The sequence below is a fragment of the Ahaetulla prasina genome, chromosome 14, assembly GCF_028640845.1.
Source record: "Ahaetulla prasina isolate Xishuangbanna chromosome 14, ASM2864084v1, whole genome shotgun sequence".
In the NCBI taxonomy this organism is placed as follows: domain Eukaryota; kingdom Metazoa; phylum Chordata; class Lepidosauria; order Squamata; family Colubridae; genus Ahaetulla; species Ahaetulla prasina.
In genome coordinates, this window is record NC_080552.1 from 23,626,816 (window position 1) to 23,641,864 (window position 15,049).

General features: G+C 47.1%; 1 protein-coding gene across 1 annotated transcript in view; it reads left to right on the forward strand.

Annotated features, from left to right (window-relative positions):
• Window positions 1-4,413: 4,413 nt before the first annotated feature.
• SLC5A10 (solute carrier family 5 member 10) overlaps window positions 4,414-15,049 on the forward strand; it is a 49,847-nt gene continuing 39,211 nt past the window's right edge. The window contains exons 1-7 of the mRNA XM_058157170.1: window positions 4,414-4,832; window positions 5,377-5,448; window positions 6,142-6,246; window positions 6,393-6,452; window positions 7,294-7,398; window positions 13,433-13,538; window positions 14,190-14,270. Coding sequence (XP_058013153.1) covers window positions 4,722-4,832; window positions 5,377-5,448; window positions 6,142-6,246; window positions 6,393-6,452; window positions 7,294-7,398; window positions 13,433-13,538; window positions 14,190-14,270 — 640 coding nt within the window. The 5' untranslated portion in view covers window positions 4,414-4,721. The remainder of the gene's footprint in view (window positions 4,833-5,376; window positions 5,449-6,141; window positions 6,247-6,392; window positions 6,453-7,293; window positions 7,399-13,432; window positions 13,539-14,189; window positions 14,271-15,049) is intronic.

Below are 15,049 nucleotides of genomic sequence, written 5' to 3' on the forward strand. Positions count from 1 at the left end.
TTCTTTAAGTGGGCCTAATATTTCATCCTGTGTTTTTATAATAAGTTGCTGTAAGACCATCTGTACCAGGGTTTTCCCATTTTAATTGTTTAATTGCCTCCACTATTTCTCCAGTAGCTATCGGCCGTTCAGCTCCTCCTCTGTTCTAATGTTAGAATATTCACCTTATAATCTTTCAAATAATCATAAATGTCCCTATCCAATATTTTGTCTTTTGTATATAGTGCAGTATAAAATTCTGAGAATGCCTTTTAATTTTATCCTGTTGATATGTCTCTTTACCTTTATATTCTATTTTTGTATGACACGTGCTTTCTGTTTCTTCCTTAAATTATATGCCAACCATCTCCCAGGTTTATTTGCATTACAAAAGGTATTATGTTTAGCATATTGTATATTCGTTGCCATCTGGTCTGCCATTAACATATTAAATTGACTCTGTAATATTTTTATAGCCTCTTTAAGTTTATGATCTTGTGGGTATTGAATTAATAACTGTTGCTTCCTTTGAATTTCTTCTTCCAAATATCTACGCTGCTTTTGTTTATTATTCCTTTGCCTGTTGTCCAAATAAATCAATATCCTCTAATAAACGCTTTGCTCGCTCCCACACAGTTCCTATAGGTGTCCCTTTGTACATATTACAATCAAAGAATTGTTTTAACTGTTTCTTACAATAAGTTACATTATCCTCATATCTAAACAGATTTTCATTCAACCTCCATGTTCTACCACCTTTTTTCCCTTGTAATAATTCCATCCATACTGGGCTATGGTCAGTTAAACACCTCGAAAATATCTTCGCTTTCTTCACCCTAGAAAGCAAGTCATTAGAAATTAAAATAAAATCAATGCGTGAAAAGATTGATGCCTATCAGAAAAAAGTAAAATCTCTCTCATCTGGATTCCGTAACCTCCATATATCTCTAAACTCAAAGTCTTCCATCATTTCAAAAAGATTTTGGTAATTTTGCATGTATAGGTATCTTCTTGGAGGAGTTCTCTTATCCTTCTTGTATCAATTACTCCATTCCAGTCTCCTAATAAAATAAACGAACTATAATCCCAGAGGGTCAACCTCTCATGTAACATTTTGTAAAACTTTTCTTGTTGCTGATTAGGTGCATAAATACCTATCAACAAAGTCTTTTTGCATCTATCACCAGTTCAATAGCAATAAATCTTCCTTGAATATCTGCCTCAATTAGCTTAGCTGGTATATCCTTCCGGATATATACAACAATTCCATGCTTCTTTTCCAAAGCTGATGCAACAAAATGGTTACCCAATTTTGAATTAATTAAATATTTTTGGTCTGATAATTTTATATGTGTCTCTTGCAAACAAATCACATCATTTTTAAATTGTTTCAAGTAGTGAAATATTTTCCTTCTTTTCTGAGCTGAATTCAAGCCATTAACATTCCATGACAAGATTCTATTTGCCATTACTGGCCTCCTGAAGCTTTGAAGCAGACAACGGAAGCTCCTCCTCCGGTATCTTCCGTCTAGCTCCTCCCACAGCTTCCATAATGGGATCCTGACTTTTACTTTGAGACTGTTGCTCTTCTTACGCTTAAGGGCTCCTCTTGTCACCCTTTGCTCTTGTGGTTCCTCTAATACTGGCAGCAATAAAGGCTCTTGGGTCACCACGCCTTCTTGAGTCTCTTGAAGTTTTTCTATCACTTCTATTTCGACTTTCAAAACTGTAGAAAGAAAATCCTTTGCCTTTAAAACCGTGTCAATTCTATATCTCCTTCCTTGATAGAATAGTGTCAGTCCAACTGGCACCTCCCATCTGAATTGAATCTGATGTTTTTTAAGTTCTTGTGTAAAAAGCAAATTCTTCCTGTCTCTTAACATCTTTGAAGGAATCTCTTTCAACACCTTCAACTCCTGTTCTCCAATTTTTAAAGTTGTCTGATATGAAACTTGCAGAATTTGATTTCTCATAGTCCTTTTCACAAAATAAACCACAATGTCCCGAGGAAGCTTTCTCTGTCTTGCAATCCAAGAATTAACTCTATATATTTTATCAATTTGGTAAGCTACCTCTTGGGGTCCGCTTCAATAAATTCAGCCAATGCTTCTGATATTATTTTTCTTAAGTCTTCTCCACGCTCTTCTTGCATACCACGAATTCTAAGAGCTCCTTCCATAAGTTTATATTGTAATATCACAACCTGATCTTCATTTTGATCCACTTTTTCTGCAATCTAGATTAAAGCGGTTGACATTAAGTTTAAATCTATTGGTTGCTCTTGTATTATTGCAATTAAAGCTGAAGTAGTCTTTAATAGGAAGGACATTACAATAGATGATTCTGTGAGTTAAACTTAGGTCTTGTCGAAGGCGACGGAGTTCCAAGCTTTCTAAGCCTAGGATTTCAAGTCTGGTGGGATAAGGTATTTTGTTGTTTTCAGAGGAATGGAGAACTCTTCTTGTAAAATATTTCTGGACACGTTCAATTGTATTGATGTCAGAGATGTGGTGAGGGTTCCAAACAGGTGAGCTGTATTCTAGAATTGGTCTAGCAAATGTTTTATATGCTCTGGTTAGTAGTGTGGTGTTTTTGGAAAAGAAGCTACGCAGGATTAGGTTTACAACTCTTAGAGCTTTTTGCTATGTAGTTGCAGTGGGCTTTGGCACTTAGATCATTTGACATGAAAACTCCAAGGTCTTTAACGGATGGGGTCATCTGTAAGGTAATGTCCATCTAGTATGTACTTAGTGTTTGGGTTCTTTTTCCTATATGTAAGACTGAGCATTTGCTGGTTGAAATTTGAGCTGCCAATTTTAGACCAAGCGGTTAGATGATCAAGGTCTTTTGAATGATAGAAGTATTGTCTGTGGTGTTAAATAGTTTGACATCATCAGCAAAGAGAACACAATTACTTGAGATATGGTCACAAAGATCATTAATGTATAGTATGAAGAGTGTTGGTCCAAGGACGCTGCCTTGAGGAACGCCACTCTTGACAGGAACAGGATTGGATAGAGCATTGCCAATTTTGACTTTTGATTATTATTATTATTATTTTTTGATTTTTTGATTTTGACTTTCCAACCTTGCCTGCAGCCCTTGGGCCCCTTGGTGGCCTCACCACTCAAGGGTGCAAAATGGCAATTTGTGATCCATTCTGTGTGTCTCAGATGAAGGAGTTTATGTATCCAGCCCCCACACCCACCCGGGGTTGGACTTTTAACACAACAGCTTACTAAACGATGCCACAAGCAAATGAAAAGGTTGACACATTAACGAGACATGTCAATGTTTGTGAGAGAGGTGGACGGGATGAAAAGGGGAGATTGGTAAGATTGGGCTGAATGGGGCTTTGGTCTCTTAAGATGAAAGAATGGATCCCATGTTCAAGTATGCAAGCATGAAGAGGTCTGTTGTTCTTCCCTGGACACGTGTTTGTTAAAACAAATTTACAGCAATGTTTTTCAAAGGTTCTAGCCACCTTTAAGGCTGTGCTTCACAGTCTTAGAAACTTTAAGAGGTTTAGACTTCAACTCCCTACAATTATCAGCAGATCCACTGAGCTCCCCCCCCCCACATCCCCAGAGGCAGTGTGCTTGTAGCTTTCCTTACAAATCGAATGAATAAATAAATAAAATAAGTTCCTTTTTGAAGAATTGAGTTTTTAAGGCTCTCCAAAAAGTGTATTAAGGTAGAGGTTAAGAATTAACCTGATTCTTATGTTCTCATGACAAGCATTGCCACTAGGGGGCAGCCCCCCAGCCATTGTTAGCTGGTTTCAACTAGGCCGAGTCAAGAACCAGTCATCCTTGGGTGGGAGGCCACCAGGTGATGCCAAAGTCACATTGACCAGTCTGGGAAGTCGGAGAGGGCAAATAGCAAACCCCTTCCATCGTATTGTCAAGAAACTAAATTGAGAGTTGACCAAGGGGTTGACTTTTAAGCTTTAACCCAATACAGAGAGATTTGCTCCCTGTGAAAGTGATTGACTTAATTCCTCAAATGTGTCCTTGTGCCCAGGTCCTTCTAACCATGTTAAATCTGGCGTGGATCCACCCAGGTCACTACTGGGAGCTGCCGTTCCAACCCTGTCAAAGAGAGCTTGGCAGATACAGAAGCCAACGCATCAGTTTAGGGACCGGGATTTCTCCCAGGGTGTCTTCCGAAAGTTTGAGTTGTCCGTGTGTGTGTGTGTGTGTGTGTGTGTGTGTGTGTAGCTCTCACTCTCCATAGCAGCTGGAGGAAAGTTACCCGAGACTTCCAAGGGTGAATCCCAAAATTGCTGTTCCAAATTGGACTTTCTTGGGGTTTTTTCCTTGAAAACATTTCACTTCTCATTTAAGAAATTTCTTCGATTGTGAGGAAGCTTCTTGGATGAGAAGCGGAACATTTTCAAGAAAAAAAATATGAATCCAAGAAAGTCCCGTTGCCCTTTGGAAAAGCACTTTTGGGACAATCATGACCTGGATGATGGAGATTCTACATAGACCTCCAAAGGGTGAATGGAAGCAGGTTCAACCTTGGCTTCTGACCATTAGAAGGAGCAGGTTTTCTGGCCACTGCAAAGTTCAGACAACCTGGGTCGAATCGGAGGCTGTTTTAGCTGAAAAGGTGGGCAGCCTCAGCTCCGGAGGAAGGAGGTGGTGGGTGGTTTAATCATCAATTCCCTTCGGCTTGGAAGCAGCTAGAAGGAAGCCACGCTGAGCTTGTCTTCTCTTCCGGGCTGACACACGGCGTCCATGGAGAACGATTCCCACACAGAAATCCCTGCTCTTTCGCCGCAGTTCGGCGTTCCAGATGCGGTGGTGGTGGTGATGTATTTCCTTTTGAACCTGGCAGTTGGCATCTGGGTATGGCAGCCTCGGTTTTTACGCTGACCCCTCTGAATTCACCCGGAGTGGCTATTTGTCTGTGGAAGCTGTAGTTGCTTCATGGAAGGCCCCCGTCTTCTTTCTGAAAGTGCTGTTTTTAATCCTGGGGTAGCATTCTAGGGTTAGAGGATGTTTCTTTTCAGTTAGAACTAATCTGCAGCCTCTTAAATAAATAAAAAAGTAAAAAGGGGGAGAGAGGGAGGAAGAGAGAAAGGACCCACTTGGTAGTTTTGGGTAATCTAATTCATTGAAAAACATGACCTCAAACTGACAGTCCAGACTGCAATGATCCAGTAAACGAGAAAATCAACAAAATAAGGGGCGATGAAAGAAAGAACAAAGGTAATAAATAAACATGGGGTGAGGTTTTATTGCAAAGTAGGGATTCAGCCGAGCATTTGGAAAGCAGGATGCATATTCCCAGAAGGAGGCAGGGCTGGAAAAGAGGTGATGGGGAGACTGAAAAGACAGATTTCATAAATCTCATCCTGTTCCTGGCTCAGTTCTCTCTTCTCCTTTGCAGTCGTCATGCAGGGCAAGTAGGAACAGCGTGAGTGGTTACTTTCTGGCTGGAAGGAACATCGCCTGGTGGCCGGTGAGTAACACCAACTGGGTGTAACTGATTCCTACTGGTCTCTTGCAAGGAATATGGGTATATATTTGTTGCTGCTTATATCTGTCATCTGTGTCTATCATAGCTGGCTGGGAAAGTCTAGGAGTTGAAATCACTTATTTTAAAATGGGCAAGGTTGAGAAACACTAATCCCTTCCTTCCTTCCTTCCTTCCTTCCTTCCTTCCTTCCTTCCTTCCTTCCTTCCTTCCTTCCTTCCTTCCTTCCTTCTTTTTCTTTTCATCTATCTATCTATCTATCTATCTATCTATCTATCTATCTATCTATCTATCTATCTATCTATCTATCTATCTTTCTATCTTTCTTACATGGCTGCTCAAGATGACTCTGGGCAGCATACAGTAAAACCAATGATTCACATATTTTACAAAACCAATTAAACTGATCCAGTTAATGATTAAAGTCCAGAGTCACAGTTTTCTGTTTGCTTTATTGTTTTAATAGGTTAGTGGGTCAGCTCGTGATGCTTGGATGCCCAGGGTAGCTTCCTCCCTGCGCAAATAATAATAATTTAATGCAGGCCGCTGAGACCCTCTTTAGATAGCGAAGTGGGCAGCCCAGAAATGTAATAAATAAATCAAATAACCGTCACCAACAAGGAGGTTTTTTCCTCTTGTCGTTTGGCGGAGTTCAACTTCTGAGGTTTTCCTTTGCAGATCGGTGCTTCGCTCTTTGCCAGCAGCGAAGGAGCCGGCCTCTTCATCGGGCTGGCCAGCAGTGGAGCCGCCGGCGGAGTCGCCGTGGCCGGCTTTGAGTGGAATGTAAGGGGCTCAACTCTGCTGGCCCAGACCTGGGTTTAAGCAGCCGACCCCCTTTGGAGTGTCCCCGGGGAGCAAAGAGGGTGGGCCTGGCTGAGGCTGACCCCCTTCTGCTGATGGTCTCTGTCTGGGTTCTCGGCCCCTTTTAGGCCACCTACGTGCTGCTGGCCTTGGCCTGGCTTTTCGTTCCTGTCTACCTTTCGTCAGAGGTGAGTGCGAGCTGGCTCTCTCTCAGTCCCCACCCTTCACTCCTGGCGCTGCGTGTGAGGGTCTCCTTGTGGACGGCTCCTTCCCAGGGGTGAAATGTAAAATTTGTTACTACTGGTTCTGTGGGCGTGGCCAACTTTTTTATATATATACTTTTAAAAGCATGTTTCTACAACTTCTTTGATCGAAGAGGTTGTAGAAAAAATGCTTTTAAAAAACTCCTCTGGTGATCCCAGCTGAGTTGCCTGATCGACAGAGGCTTTTGTTTTCTTTTAAAAGCATTTTTTTTGCCTTTAAAAGAAAAGAAAAGCCTCTGACGATCAGGCAACTCAGCTGAGATCGCCCGAGGAGCCTTTTAAAAGCATTTTTTTACAGCTTCTTCGGCCAAAGAGGTTGTAGAAAAAATGCTTTTAAAAGTTTTTAAAAAAGGCTCTGATGATCATGTGGCTCAGCTGGGCATGTGGGGGGGGAGGGATTTTTGATACCGGTTCTCTGAACCACCCGCTGCCATCACTACTGGATCAGGCGATCCGGTCCGAACAGGGAGCATTTCATCCCCGCTCCTTCCCCCTTGAGTTCAATCTTGGCTTGCTGAGCCAGAGTTTGGCCGAGAAGCCGCCCTTGATGAGTGGACACAACCCGCTGCTTTGCAGATCCTGTGGGGCAGCTTCACAGGACGCGGTAACTCCGCAACCAAACAAACTTTCCTGTGGTGTCCATCCAAAGCTCTTCATCCTTTGGCTCCATCCTCCTCCTGCTTCTGGCTTCCCATCATCCCCTCCAACCTGCCCCTTCCGTTTCCTTCAGGCCATCCGGAGACTGACCCTTCCTCTCTTCCCCCAGATCATCACCATGCCAGAGTATCTCCAGAGACGCTTTGGAGGGGAGCGAATTCGAATCTGCCTGTCCTTCTTGTCACTCCTGCTCTCCATCTTCACCAAGATATCTGTGAGTGGTCCCCTTTCCTCTGCATCTCTAGGCTGAGCCTAGATAAATCCATCCATCCTTCCTTCCTTCCTTCCTTCCTTCCTTCCTTCCTTCCTTCCTTCCTTCCTTCCTTCCTTCCTCCCTGCCTCCCTCTGGCACTGGACAGCAAGTAACCTGTCTGATCCTTAATTGGTTTAATTAATTAATTTGTCTGGTCCTTAATTGGCTTCTTCAAGTGGCTTTTGAACCCTTGGAAAGAAAGGATGAGTGCTCCTTTGAAGCAGGCCCCACATTGCACTCAGGTCTTTGTCCAGCGGGGGGCGCTGTTGACCACCGCATTCCCACCAGCAGCCCCTGCTTGAGGTGGGTGGGGGGGAGAGGATGGCTTCTTGCTTTCCAACTTCTTAAGACTCAAATTCTTCTCCTCTCCCCCAGCAACCCCAAAGGTTTCTGCCGTTGACCTCCACATTTTAAAAGTCCTCTCAAAGCGTTTCCTGCTCCCCTGGGCCAAAGCGCCAAGGTGCAAATACAACCTCATGGTTTCCTTGAGGCCTCCTTTAAAAAAACGCCTGTCCTGGGCAGTTTATGACGACCGCAATATGTTGGAAAGGATTTCGTTTCTTCTTTGAAAAGGCCGTGTTACCTACCGATGGCCGCTGGTTACAGTAGACCCTCCTATTCAATAGCAGTCTATCTTTCTAGGTGGATTGTTTGGGAAAGAGAAAGAGAGAGGGATTGTTTTTGCGCTTGTGGGTTTTCTGGAGACACCCCTGACCGGCCGTTGCTGGGAACCAGACTGGGAGGATGGGCGACTGGGAGGTTGAAAGCCCAACAGGTTGAAGTGGGACCGATGGGGCCAAACCCTCAGACTCAACCAGAAAGACGGAAAAGAGTGATTTAAAAAAAACCCCACCAATAACGACAATTATGATTGGTCAGATGTTTAGGCTGGATTTGGTGTTTTGATCCTTCCCAAGGATCTGTTCTGGTTTGATGGAGTTTCAAGGAATCATCGCAGGATGGAGGTTGCTCCGGTCTGCAATTGACCGATGGAGATTTGGTCAATGCCGATGGGGTTCAAGCGGTGCTCCGGTTGCCTTTGGATCGCTGGGCAGATTTTCTAAGTGCTGTCCAAGATTGTGCCGAGCACCACGGCTGGTTTATATCCATAAGCTTCCAATTTTGATTTTCCAGACTTGCCATCTGTCAGAAATGATGTCGGGTCTCCTGCTTTTGGGGGGAGGGGTGTTGGACTAGACGACCTCCAAGGTGCCTTCCAACTCTTTTATTCTCCGCTGTTTGCTGCGCGTGGGAAGGCCCAGGAAGGATGCCTTTGTCAGGAGTTTGGCGATGCACGGCAACCGGTTCCCTTAATCGGATGCGAAGAGCCTTGGCCGTGGAGTTGGCTTTAATCAGATAATTCCTGCAAGGTGTTTAATTGACGAGGGATAATAAGTGATGATTAGCTTAAAGGGAAGCTTGAGGTAGGAACCGGGCAGGAAATAAGGGCCATTATTCATCCTTCTTTGATTCTGGCCTCTCTTCGCTCCCGGCGAATTCCTCCCTATAAAAACACAACGGAGGGCTGAGCAAAACCTGAACTTCCCTCTTTGTTCTCACCTAGGTGTAGATTCCGCCAGGTGTGAGCAGCTCTTTGTTGTGATCCAGGGCCGCTTTGGTCTTTTGTGTATCCAAAGGGAGGCTGGTTTGAGCTGCCCTGAGAACGGAGCTTGTCCTGCCCACCGGGGGATTCATTGCTTTCCAAGGGCCATTGAGTCGCCCCCTGGAGGTTTGGCCCCGGGGCTCGAGGCCCCCAATCCTCAGGGGTGAAAGGCTCCCAGTTTGGACTGCCCCCTTTTACGACTTCTCTTGCCAAGTTTGTTAAGTGAGTCGCTGCAGCTGTTAAATCAGTAACCTGGTTGTTAAGCGAATCTGGTTTCTCCACAGACTTTGCTTGGCAGAAAGTTGCAAAAGAGGATCACGTGACCCCAGAATGGCGCAGCTCAGAATTTGGGGTTTGGTTATCAGGCTGAACCCCCAAAGGGTCCTGCAATGTCAGGGGTGAAATCCAGCAGGTTCTGACAGATTCTGGGGAACCAGTAGCAGAAATTTTGAGTAGTTTGGAGAACTGGCAAATACCACCTCTGGCTGGTCCTAGAGTGGGGTGGGAATGGAGATTTTGCAATATCCTTCCCCTGGAGTGGGGGGGAATGGAGTTTTTGCAGTATCCTCCCCCTGCCACGCCCACCAAGCCACGCCACGCCCACCAAGCCACGCCCACAGAACTGGTAGTAAAAAAAATTGGATTTCACCACTGTGCATTGCCCCCTGGGGTTTCGCCAACAGCTTCCTCCACCATAGATGAGTTCTTTTGGGATGCCTGAATTTTGATATTTTTTAAAAATCTTTTTTTTTTATGCCTGAATTTTGAGTGGCTGCAGCGGAGAGAAAAAAAAATCCCAAAGCAGGCTCCGATTCACCCCCACCCCCACCCCCGGCTCTGCTCCTCTTCCTTCCAGGAGTTGCTGAGATCAAAGGGCTTCCCGGCTGCCACAGCTCCTGTTTTATGAATGGGCCAAATTCCCTGGGGATGAGGTGGTGGGGAGATTTCTCTTCCTGATTTTGAAGCAGGAGGCGAGCGTTGCCTTCTTAGTCTGCAAGAATCCCTGTTTTCCCTCCCATCGGGTGGAGAGATGCTCAGCTAGCAAGAGGAAGCTGGAAGGATTCGGGCTTTGAGGCTTTCGAGGCAAGAAATGCCCCATGTGTGTTTTTAAGTGGGGTGCAACGCTGCCAACTCCTAAGCAGGCATCTCCACCCCTTTGCAGTAATGACAGAACATTCCTTTCCCTTGGGGGCTGCTGCCAGCCGCTCTCCGGGCTGAGAAAGGGGCTGAGCCAAGGCCAGGAGAGGACCGGCCATCCCCTCCCCTTGACCAGCACAGCTGCCAGTGCACGGGGCCACCAATGGCTTCCTCTGAACCAGGCCGGCAATTTCCTGGAAAAGCGGCAGAGGTGGGTTTCAGCAGGTTCTGACCAGTTCTGGAGAATCGGTAGCGGAAATTTTGAGTAGTTCGGTGAACCGGTAGTAAAAATTCGGACTGGCCCCGCCCCCATCTATTCTCTGCCTCCCGAGTCCCAGCTGATCGGGAGGAAATGGGGATTTTGCAGTATCCTTCCCCTGGAGTGGGGTGGGAATGGAGATTTTACAGTATCCTTCCCCTGCCATGCCCATCAAGCCACACCCACAGAACCAGTAGTAAAAATTGGATTTCACCACTGTGCATTGCCCCCTGGGGTTTCGCCAACAGCTTCCTCCACCATAGATGAGTTCTTTTGGGATGCCTGAATTTTGATATTTTTTAAAAATCTTTTTTTTTTATGCCTGAATTTTGAGTGGCTGCAGCGGAGAGAAAAAAAAATCCCAAAGCAGGCTCCGATTCACCCCCACCCCCACCCCCGGCTCTGCTCCTCTTCCTTCCAGGAGTTGCTGAGATCAAAGGGCTTCCCGGCTGCCACAGCTCCTGTTTTATGAATGGGCCAAATTCCCTGGGGATGAGGTGGTGGGGAGATTTCTCTTCCTGATTTTGAAGCAGGAGGCGAGCGTTGCCTTCTTAGTCTGCAAGAATCCCTGTTTTCCCTCCCATCGGGTGGAGAGATGCTCAGCTAGCAAGAGGAAGCTGGAAGGATTCGGGCTTTGAGGCTTTCGAGGCAAGAAATGCCCCATGTGTGTTTTTAAGTGGGGTGCAACGCTGCCAACTCCTAAGCAGGCATCTCCACCCCTTTGCAGTAATGACAGAACATTCCTTTCCCTTGGGGGCTGCTGCCAGCCGCTCTCCGGGCTGAGAAAGGGGCTGAGCCAAGGCCAGGAGAGGACCGGCCATCCCCTCCCCTTGACCAGCACAGCTGCCAGTGCACGGGGCCACCAATGGCTTCCTCTGAACCAGGCCGGCAATTTCCTGGAAAAGCGGCAGAGGTGGGTTTCAGCAGGTTCTGACTAGTTCTGGAGAACCGGTAGCGGAAATTTTGAGTAGTTCAGTGAACCGGTAGTAAAAATTCGGACTGGCCCCACCCCCATCTATTCTCTGCCTCCCGAGTCCCAGCTGATCGGGAGGAAATGGGGATTTTGCAGTATCCTTCCCCTGGAGTGGGGTGGGAATGGAGATTTTACAGTATCCTTCCCCTGCCATGCCCATCAAGCCACACCCACAGAACCAGTAGTAAAAAAAATTGAAACCCACCACTAAAAGTGGCTGTGGAGGATGGGGGCCACGTGGGTGGGGTCGATGGAGCTCTTCTCTGGCTTGGAGAGACATGAATGGGGCTCCTTTTGTGCTTCCCTGAAACTCCGCAGGAGTCAGCCTGGGAAGAGATCGGGCACCCTCCCACCAATTGCGGAATTAAGGGATGGGAGGGCCAACCATCAGATGAAGCCAATGGCCGGCAATTTAATTGGTTTTTAAAGGAAATAAAGCAATTGCGCAAAGGGCTGCCCTTCACCCAGAAGGAAGCATCACTCCACCACAGGTGGACAAATGAGAGTCTTGTTTTCAGCTCTGGGAGTCTGGGGAAAAAAACCTTTGCGTAGCGGATGTGCATCTACCAGCCACCAAGGAGAGCCGAGTGGCCTTTGTAGGGCAGCGCCCTGAATGGAACCACGGCAGCCGTGGGAAGAATCTCTGGTCCCTCTGCCAGGCTCCATGGAGGGCCAGCAAATCTTTTGCGGTAGCCCGGTGCGGAACCGGCACTGGGGCTGGGTGTCAGGAAGAGCTTGGCAGCTGCCTGGCAGGCGGGGCAGGTGCCCGAGGGAGAAATTGTACGAGCCGGGAGAGTGAAAGCACTGGGCATCGCCCGCCTGCCGCCTTCCGCCTTTGCCTGGCAGCTAAAAAGAGGCCAGCCGGGCTTTGCTGAGCCAGCAGGAGATGGAGAGGAGACACCACCCACCCGCCAGGAAGCTGGAAGGATAAGCAACCGAAGGGGCGGCTTCCTCTCTGAGTCCCTCCCCCCCCATGGGATCTTTCTATGTGGAGGGCATCTAAATGAATAATAATCAGAAGCCGGGATAATACCAATGGTAATAGGTGCCTTGGATGCAATCCCAAAACATCTGGAGCACCAGTTGAACATTATGGGCATTGACACAATCCCCATCGGTCAATTGCAAAAGGCAACTTTGCTTGGAACGGCTTACATCCTGCGATGAAACCTTTAGCACTTTCAAAACATCCACATCTGCCTATCCCAGGTCCTTTGGAAGGACTCTGCAGGTGGACAAAAATGCCAAATCGAGCCTAAAACCTCTGGATGACTAGGCAACCAACCATCTTAATTTATTTTTTAAAGAGATAGATTTGTTTTCTTCCTCCCCTTCCCTGGATTCCGGTTGACTCCCAGACTCAGAGACTCAGATCTTAACCATCCTGCCCAATAAACCATTAGTGCAGCTCCTCCCTTTCCTTGTGTTTGTGTTGTCTCCTCTGAAAGCCATCTGGGCTGTAGGTGATCCTCTTACCGTCTCACGGCAGTGAGTTCCACAGGTTAATTACAGGCTGCGAGGCGAAATCTTGCCTCAAATGTTGTTGCATCTTCGTACCTGAAGCTCCCTGGAGTTTGGAAATGGGCTGTTTTGATCTGACAAGCTTTCTGGGGTTTTCTGCTCCACCTAGGCGGCTGGGTGTGCCTCCCCACAAGCAGCTAATGAGGGACATGTCCCCAAATCCTGCTCGCTGGGATATTTTGCCCCTCAAGACTTGTTGACAGGAGCTCTGGGCAGGTGCAGAGCCAGGAAGCCCTTGGTGGGAAGCATTTTGCCTAGATAGTCTCTGTTGCTTCACAGGGCCCAGCTGGAATGCCTGAGCTGAAATCTTCTGCCAAAACATGTTTGTAGGTGTCAGGATTCAGGAGCGAAGTGTTTCCTACTGAAATGGAGGGCTGTGATTGTGTGTCTGTGTGGCTTGTGTCTCCTGATGCAAAACCGCATTGCAAAGGTGGCTTTTTACCTCCCCTGCTGGAGCCCAAGGTTAAAGCGGATGAAATCGGGGCTGGGTTTCCTCTTGCAGACAGACTTGTACTCCGGAGCCCTCTTCATTCAGATCTGCCTCGGCTGGAACCTCTACCTTTCCACCCTCCTGATGCTGGTGGTGACTGCTGTCTATACCATCGCAGGTGAGAGGAAGAGGCCCCGCGCAAAGTCTCAGGCTCTCAGCCCAGGCTGGTCTCCTGCAGGACTGTGATGGGACCATTCTCACCATCCCCGAGTTGAACCAGAAACTCTGGTTCCAGTTGTGCTTGTACCTTGAGGGTTACCCGTACGCTTTGTTGCTTTGAGGGCCCATATATTTTTTGCCATTTCCTTCTTGTTTTCACCTGCCCTCTTGGCATCTCCCAATGCTGTCCCTATCCGACTAGTAATTAGGCTGGCCCTGCTTACTTCGGGCTCCAGGTAAGGACTGAGAGCTTACTACCTGCTGAGCCTCGCCTGTGAAGCCACCAGAAGGTGACTTGAAGGAGACTTCCTACTTGTTAGCTTTTGGTTCCAGACAAACTAGGGTTTTTTGGGGGAAAACCAACCAATTGTGTGCTGGCTGCTCTCTGAGCTTGAGTGTTGCTCATTACCTAACTAAGTAACTTCATCACTACCTTCAGGTAGCACTGATGGTGTTACCTAGTTGGGTCATAAAACATTTGCATGAAAAGTGCCAAGCTCAAAGAGCAATGAGGAACTCATGGTTCAACCCTGAGCTACAAAGATGTTCTTCTCTTGGTACCAACCCGTTGGGTCAACCCCTTTACAAGTTGCATCCTACATGGTTCCAGGTGGGCTGACGGCTGTCATCTATACCGACGCTCTGCAAACCCTCATCATGGTGGTTGGTGCGATCATCTTGACGGTCATTGGTGAGGACTCGAGACCTGCCTTTTGCTTTCTGCCCTTTGCCACTTGAGGAGAGAAGCTGGAGATCACGGTAGACTTGGGGAAAAGGCAGATGTTCTGTTGGGAGCAGGAGGAACCAATGGGAGGAGCCAGCCCAAGAAGTTCTGCCTTTCTCATGCATCTCCACCTCCCGCCCCAAGATGACTTTCCCATGTCTTTCAGGGCAGGGACGGTCCTTTCTTATATTTCAATTATCTCACCCACCCAATTCAGCTCTGTTGGGTGGAAAGAGCCACGCATGTTTCTGCAGCTTAAAGTCCTTTATTCTCTTTCTACATTTGTAAACAATTGTTTTGGATGGGGTACACGAAGGCCAGCCCTCCCAGGCATCTTAACGAGGGGTGAAATCCAGCAGATTCTGACAGGTTCTGGAGAACCAGTAGCAGAAATTTTGAGCAGTTCAGAGAACAGGCAAATACCACCTCTGGCTGGCCCCAGGAGTGGGGTGGGAATGGAGATTTTGCAATATCCTTCCCCTGCCACGCCCACCAAGCCACGCCTCCAGAACCAGTAGTAAAAAAACTGGATTTCACCACTGAACCCTTAGCAGCATTTATGCTGGAATCGGACAGCCAGCCGAAGGCTGACCCTGCCAGGGCTTCTCAGCACCCTTCTGGTTGGCTGGTGCGCTGCCCACCTCTCCCCTTGGAATATGGTCATTTCCTGTGACTTCCCTGGAGTTCTTTTCCTCTCTCTTAGAAGTTGTGGGAACTTCACTACTGGAAGCTTTCAAGAAGAGACC